Genomic DNA, 7,826 nt, shown 5'->3' with positions numbered 1-7,826 from the left:
TTGAAAATCGTTATCGTTCATTGTAATTTATAATGATCTAATCTATCAGCTCATGAATTACAAACTATAACATTTATGTAACAAAAGTTATCTGCCAAATATAGCAGTCATTCAGTGGTGTATAAATAAAAATTATAAATGATTTAATCATTCCAAGAATACAATTAACGCGGTTTTACATATATGCATGCTGCAATATATAAAGAATTCTAGATATTATAGTATTTAATAAATATTTTTATATATAAATAAATTATATATTATTGTGATCAAACGTAAAATGCAATTCTTACGCGCAGATTATTGTTGTTAAAGAGAAACTGTAGGGGAAAGTGGTGTCTGTTAGTAACAAAAAAAATTTTTGCAGCTAACTAGTTTATTATAAATTACAGGAAATCTTAATTTTATGTGAAAACAAGAGGCTTCTTTGGGGTTGATTATAACATAATAGATATTAGAAAAACAATAATTATAGAAAATATTCACTATTAAAGACACCGCCGCAACTTGTTACTATTGACACTATGGTAGTGTCAATTGTAACACATCAACACTATGCTAATGAACATTAAGGAACATAAAAAAAAAAACAGAAAAATAATAACCGTGAGGTCTCAAATATTGTAAATAAAAATAACTGTTGTTAATGATCAAATATTCAATCGTTTAAACAAGTAAGACAAATTGGTGTTATGAAAAATTGGTTGTTATCTGCACAGCTTAAATATATCTATTTTCTGCATTCCGTGCACTATAACCAATTTTCTTGACTTTCTCCGTACGACTCACATTTTCACAACTGATAAATCGAACTAGAATACGATTATAATATGTTACAATCGATACCACTGTGATTGTTACTTTTGCAATCACCGCCGCTTGTTTCCATCAGATGTCCATTAAACTCACATATAAGCAATAAATTTAATTGATACATATTTTATTGCAAAACTTGATATATATTTATAACTTGATATATATATATATATACACAGGGTTGGCAATGTTACCCCACAAAAATAACTCATTACCGTTACCGTTCTTTTTCCCCAAAAGTAACTCGTTATCGCGCGCGCGTTACTCGTTATTGATTTGCGAAAGTAACTTTTACCGTTATCGATACTCAAAATGTAACGAGTCATTACTTTTTCATTACTTTTTTTGCTTGATGCTAATAAACTTTGTGACAGTGGCTAGAAATAAAGTAACGATAAAAGTAACTAGTGAAATCGTTACCATTACTCCAAAAATGTAACTGCGTTACAATGAACGTTACTCAGAAGAAAATGTAATGTCGTTACCCATTCGTTACTGAAAAAAGTAACTTGTAACAGTAACGATGTTACAAATAACGCGTTACTTGCCAACCCTGTATATATATATATGTGTATATTTACATCAAACAATATTATTTTATGACAAATTGTTATGGGACGAGTTGCAACAAAATAAGCGTATAATAAAGTTTACGATTTGACATTGATTCCAAATAAACAGATACTGATAAGTTTGCACTGGCGTTTGCGCCCACTCAATTCTTTTCATCAATAATTTACTTCTGTTAAAACTATGCAATCGTGCACGCAATTTAACTTTTCGTCAATAGATAAAGTTATTACGGTCAGTGTTACAATCGATCCTCTGTTACAATCGACACAACTCTCCCCTACATGCCATCGGACATTTATAATTAGTAAAAAAATAAAATATTAACGAAAATATGCGACACAAAAAGAAAACTCGACAACGTGCAAAAAAGTGTATTGTATTTTATTTATATACATAAACGGGACATGAAACTCTTATATATGTACATGTATCTTTTCATAAAAATGTTATTATTGCATCGATATATCACAATATAAATTGTTCTTCATTTTCTCGTCTTATTATTGCTTTATATAATTTATATACAGATTAATTCTGTTGTGATTTATTTCGAATCTAGTGCTCCGAAATTATCATTTTGTACATATTTCATCAATTTTTGTGACATTCAACCACTCTTTTCTAATACCTATACAATTTATATAAATTTATGTTGATTTAAGTAAATTATACAAATCAGTAAACAAGTTAATAAGATATTAAATATCCAAGCATGTGCTAAAAACATACATTTTTATTGACTCTGAACTGAATAATAGATGCAGAAATGTATAATAAAAAATATAAACTAGACTAGACCGTAAATACAAGATGAATTAATAGAGTGAATTCTTAACATAAATTAAAAATATTAGCTACTCTACCTAAAATTAAGTAGTTTATATATTGTTGATTACATTTTATAGTTTTCATCTTTTACGAAAGAACAGATAAACAATACGTTGTGTCACCGATACAATATTATGATTTCTCTGTGCAGCAAAGGAAAAAAAAATATGATTTTTTTTTTTTTGTAAAATTCGCAACAAAGTAAGAGTAACCTATTCAATATGATAATAAATATCCAAGTGTGCTAAAAATATACATTTTCGTTGATCCTGAATTTACTGTTTCAGATTAGTAACAATCTTTTTCATCATCCATAAGCCAGTCGCGATTTTCCTCCAATAATTTCTTCCAATATTCTGTAAACGTAATTTTTTGTATTACATACACATTGAATTACATAATTGAATTATATGTGAGATACATGCATACTTAATATATTTTATATTGATGAACTCTTAAAATAATTGTTGTTGAACAATTACTTATCTTAATTGTAAAAAATTTATTTTTCTTCGGTAGTACTTGCTTAGTAAGAAAACCTGTATCACACATCTAATAAGCGCATTTTGTTCCGTTTATTCCGTAATTACCTGCTAACTCCTGAAGTGTACCACCAGTGCCGCCATACTCGACGGGCAAGGTATTAACTGGAATATCCTTAAAACTGTTCTGCGTCGCTTTTTGTGAGTAGACGTGCAATCTATTCTTCATCTTTTCAATCATAAAAGATTTAAAAATTCTCAAAACAATATCGACATATTCGGCCGCGTTAATTATGTTAATTGATTGCATTCTTATAGGATAGCTACTCTGCCACATGTGAACCAAATTTATTACAATTTGGGGTCGCATTTGAAGAGCATGTCGCATAGTCGGATTGGCTACGTCTATGAACACTGAGCAGCCATACACAGATGCTGTGGTATAATTCTTTGTCGCAACTTCTGTCGCCATCACGCCGATCTAAAAAATCATCCGTCGAGAAATAATAGACGACAATTATAAATACTTTATCATGACAACATCTGTCATAAAACATTCGAGCATTATGCTATTTTAATCTTTACCTTAGCTATGTCTGAAAGTTCGTGTTTCTTCGGGTCATGCCGAGTGCCATACACGATAATAACCAATCTCCCATGATTGTCTGGCTTCCGCAGAGGCAAAAATATCCTAAACATGAATAAAATATTTCAAACTCTTTCGAAAAATCAAAATATCTTTTGGTATTACAACAATGCACAGTAGGCCAGGAGGCCCGGAAAAAGTGGCCAAAAACCAACATTCAAATTTACATTTAATTGTCACGGTATTTTAAAGTAGATGAGTTGAAGTGACTGTGGAGAAATTTTTTCGCAGATAAGTCGATGTCCGTCCTCGTAAGAACATCATGAAGCTAAAAATATTATTCGTGTTCTAACATATTTATGATCGTTCCTATTTGTATAAAAAATTGAGCTTATTATTTCTGAATCGTTTTTTCCACGTAATATGAGTATTATTGGTATTAGAATTCTAAAAAAATAATAGTGATATGAAGAGATTAACCTGAATTGAGTATTGTAATTTATTGTGATATCATTTTTATGTTGTCGATTATGTACAAGTTGCCATTTCTAAGCTCCCCAAAACTCCACCTTCTAATAAAAAATTTAAAGAGTGTCAGGATCTTCATTATAACGTTTACTTTGAACTTATTCGGCGATATTTTGCGAATACTATTATATAATTTTCCATTTGTGTAAACAATTAAATTTGAAATTATTCGGATTGGTTATGATTTCACAACTGTATGCGCGATTGTACGTATCAATTCTGTTGTTTGAATTTTTTTCAATCGAGAGGAAGACTCTTTTCCATTATTTCTTCTTTTAATTTTTATCTCATAAGTAGGGCGCACGGCTTATTCAATTTAAACAAAGCGCACGGTTCTTCGCGCACGCCGTGTCTTGTGATCGTGCCCGAATTTTCGCACCTTATTCATAAATATAGTTTCTAAAGAGTCCCAGGTTATATGCATCATGGCATCGCACATTTCGGGATAAATTCAGGATTTGAGCAAATTAATTACATTTAAGAAATTAAAAATAGAAATGTATGTAGTAACTATTAACTGTTAACATTAAAATGTAATACTTCTACCTGACAAAAAAAGGCTATACATTGATACATCCCGGTAGGATATACATATATCGATAGATTCTTCACATTTATAAAACATTTTTTAATAAAATCAATAAAACATATTTGTTTTTAAATAACAAAATTGATACCGTTTCTAGAGGGTTAAAGGAAATAAAGAAAAAGGAAATAAAAGAAAACTCACAAAATTTGATTAACGTTCTGAAATTATGGTAGTTACCCTAAATCAAGCAGTTCCTGTAGTTCCGGTCGAAACGGATCTTTATTCATGAACCATTCTGGTAAGCGAAATCGCTGTTTATAATAGTTTCGCATCCTGATCTTAGTTTTCTCGAGATTAAATTTGCAGACTCTCAAAAATCGCAGGATAAAGAAGTCATCTGTGTGCAGATTAAAAATTCGCTTCAAATAAAAAGCTACATAGAGTAGCATGAATTTAGGAACAAAAATTTCTCTAATATTTATTTCACAGAAAATATTAAAGAGATTTATTATACTGTATATCCTAGGAAAAGAGGAAAAATTATTCAGAATCATCTAGAAATCGCTATCGTTAAGAAATTAATACTTACAAGCGTTTTAATTATAAATTATTATAAATCACTTTTTTATATATCCTATTCATAATGTTTAACTGTCTGTAAGTCTGAAATTTTGTGATGTTATTTGTGTTAGAATTTTTTTACTTTAATTGATCTTTACATAATATTTAAACAAAGTAATTTATTTAACATTTTACATATATATGGTCATCTATAGTTACAAACATATTTTAATTATTGAAATGATGATTTTTCTTGCTTCCTCGATTAATTAAAAATATTTAAAAAATCAATTATATTCTTTAATTCATTCAATAAACTAATTGTAAGTATTAGGTGTAACTTCGGCGCCGTTGAAGGTAATTTTATTTAGGGATGCACCGAATATCCGAAAAGTATCCGATATCCAGTACTTTTTTTACTATCCGACCGGATAGTCGGATATCATTAATATCCGGGAAAATATCCGGTTTTATATTTGTTTGCAAGTTTGCGTCATTAATGCACTTCTATATTCTTTTCAGCTGAACTTCGTACGCAGTTCGTTTTTCTTCTTTTTCTTTTCGTTGGGGAGATAAAAAAAAGATAAATTGTGCAAGAAGTTCAAGCTATAAAGATTGCATTCGGGGAGCAATTACAATATAAGCGCTAGAGTGTCATTCTAGTTTTATCATTCATTAGACGTAAAATAGGAATAGGATATAGAGTGTGTTCCGAATTACACGAGCTTTGATATATCACTTGATATATCATTTATCCTTTGTTGTTTATCGAATATTAAAGAAGGATAAAATGATACATCATGCCACCGACAAGATACTATTAAAGACCGTCAACCCTGAGCAAATTTTCGTCCATACAAAAAGAGCCCCGAGAGCCCGGACGTAATAGAACGCTTACATTATCGACAATTGATATAAATTTGCGCGATTATTAACATAAATATTTCAGTAATATATCATTAAATTGTTGATTTTTTATTATATAAATGTTCTATAAGTATGCATACTCATAATGCGATAATATCTTATAGATATATTGCTGCAAAATTACAATTTTTTTTCTCTACAGTTATCATCTCTATTGATAATTAGACTCGGATGATAACATTAAAATCATAATTATTATCACTATTTTTTCTTTTATGCAGTCCCTTTTCCTCTTTGTTCTCTTTTTTGTTTTTACTCAGCTTTTTTTTTAGACATTGTCCCGGAATCCAATCGGATATATCCGGAAAATATCAGATATCCGACTCGAAAAATTGCCTTCTCGGATATCCGATGTAACATTCTTTTCGGATATCTGATATCCAATAATTTTACGGATACCGGATATCCAATAATTTTACGATCCGGTGCATCCCTAATTTTATTATTCCGGAATTTTAATAAGCCGCAATTAAAAAATCAAGCGAATATTTCAAAAGCTTTAATATTTCAATGCATAATCATTACCTCTATCATTTTTACCGATTCGTACGCGCAAGTCATCGCATTCCTCGATCCAGCGTTTGATTTCCGCAATGGCGTTCTTTCTAGTCTCGTCGGTTTCGTTCAAATGTACCGCCGCATATTTTTTATCGTCACTCGTCAGTTCCATGGCCAATGTTACTTCGGCCATGGTCAGTTCTTGCCTAGTGTGATGTACGACGCTGTCGCTGTAGTTACTCGCCATCGTGATGCTAGTGAACGCGAAGTCTTATCCACGGAGAAACTCACATCTGCTGGTTGTGAAAACTCGAACGCACAAAACTACAACAACGCGATGCGCGATCAACAATAAACACGATCTGCAGACAATTTGATGCACAAGTACGTGCTCTTTGGAATCTACGTGCTCTTTGGAATGATTTCCTTGACAAATCAGCTTTAATAATCAGATATTGCGCCATCTGCAGTACATAATGATGGATCCAGATTGATTAACTTAATGAATATTTAATATTCATCACTGAACTCTAATAATACTGCACTGTTATGTCCATAAGTAAAAAATGAGAATAAGATAGTATATGATGATAAAGAGCTACTTATCTCTGTCTAATCATTCTGCAACGAAGAGGTATCTTGGTGGGTTATCTGTCTCCTTTTAACCATCCTATAATTTACTGACTCTGTTGCTATGAATCATAGCAGGCAGTGCACGTTCGAGTATTATTAGAGTCCAGTGGTACTCATCCTCGAAAGGATGAAAGAGAAAGAGAAACAATTTATTTTCTTTGCCGGTTAAAGATTAAAAAAAGTGCGGTAATTAGTGTAATTAGAGTAACTATCTTAATTACTGCAGGTTTTTAAAATTGTAATTAACTTAAAATGAAAGGTATGAGAGCGTTATGTATTATAAACGTTTTAATGTTAAAGTAAGACTATCATGTAAATATAACTACATAAAATATTCGATAAGTTTTATTTAATTACAAAATAATTATAAAAAAGTTAATAATTCTTTTCTAAATAGAAGTGGAGCAAAACTGCATGTTTTGAAAGCACAAGCAAATATATATATATAGTTTTACTTTTTTGTATGTACTAAAGCAATTATATGCTAATGTTTTAGTGACATTTCAATAAAATAAGCATAAAGAAGTGATGGCGTTACTTTTAATTTATACACATATATTGAGACGGCACATTAGGGACAATTATTTAAGGTCTACTTGTATTACTAGCAGTAGTAAATAAGCCTCATCTTTTTGTAATTCCATAACTAGAGAAATTACACGCGATATGTTTTAGTGCACGCATTATGCTTTAATGCATAACACGTAAAAAGATAAACATTGCATCTTATCTATTGACAATAGTTGATGACGCGATTACGATGATTCCACTGATAATAAGCGTAGAAATAGCGTCTGAATAAATTTCTCTATATTTGATTTATTCTATACGTATAAGCGATCCGTTAATAATACGCGCTATATTT

At 30.5% G+C, this 7,826-nt stretch overlaps 1 protein-coding gene across 2 annotated transcripts; it reads right to left on the bottom strand.

Annotated features, from left to right (window-relative positions):
• Positions 1–2,446: 2,446 nt before the first annotated feature.
• On the bottom strand, positions 2,447–6,974 carry LOC108730996 (alpha-tocopherol transfer protein). Of its 2 annotated transcripts, none has more exons than XM_018461030.1 (5): positions 6,356–6,974; positions 4,580–4,739; positions 3,285–3,390; positions 2,808–3,180; positions 2,447–2,573 (listed from the first exon to the last, which is right to left on the bottom strand). In XM_018461030.1, the coding sequence occupies exons 1-5, from the start codon at positions 6,573–6,575 to the stop codon at positions 2,506–2,508; spliced, it is 927 nt and encodes a 308-aa protein (XP_018316532.1). In that variant the 5' UTR covers positions 6,576–6,974; the 3' UTR covers positions 2,447–2,505. The 2 variants fall into 2 exon arrangements, with proteins under 2 accessions (XP_018316532.1, XP_018316533.1); XM_018461031.1 differs by having other exon boundaries at positions 6,371–6,974.
• Positions 6,975–7,826: the final 852 nt, after the last annotated feature.

The sequence above is a fragment of the Mycetomoellerius zeteki genome, unplaced genomic scaffold (assembly GCF_001594055.1).
Source record: "Mycetomoellerius zeteki isolate Tzet28-1 unplaced genomic scaffold, Tzet1.0 scaffold98, whole genome shotgun sequence".
NCBI lineage: Eukaryota > Metazoa > Arthropoda > Insecta > Hymenoptera > Formicidae > Mycetomoellerius > Mycetomoellerius zeteki.
This window is presented reverse-complemented; position numbering and strand designations above follow the sequence as displayed.

What these genes read in the sequence shown, in the direction of transcription:
- LOC108730996 (XM_018461030.1), bottom strand. Translation starts at nt 6,575, where the DNA reads ATGGCGAGTAACTACAGCGACAGCGTCGTACATCACACTAGGCAAGAA. An exon ending in AACTTTCAGACATAGCTAAG is followed by an intron (nt 3,181 to 3,284) that starts GTAAAGATTAAA and finishes ATGATTTTTTAG; the next exon opens with ATCGGCGTGATGGCGACAGA. An exon ending in TACACTTCAGGAGTTAGCAG is followed by an intron (nt 2,574 to 2,807) that starts GTAATTACGGAA and finishes TTACGTTTACAG; the next exon opens with AATATTGGAAGAAATTATTG.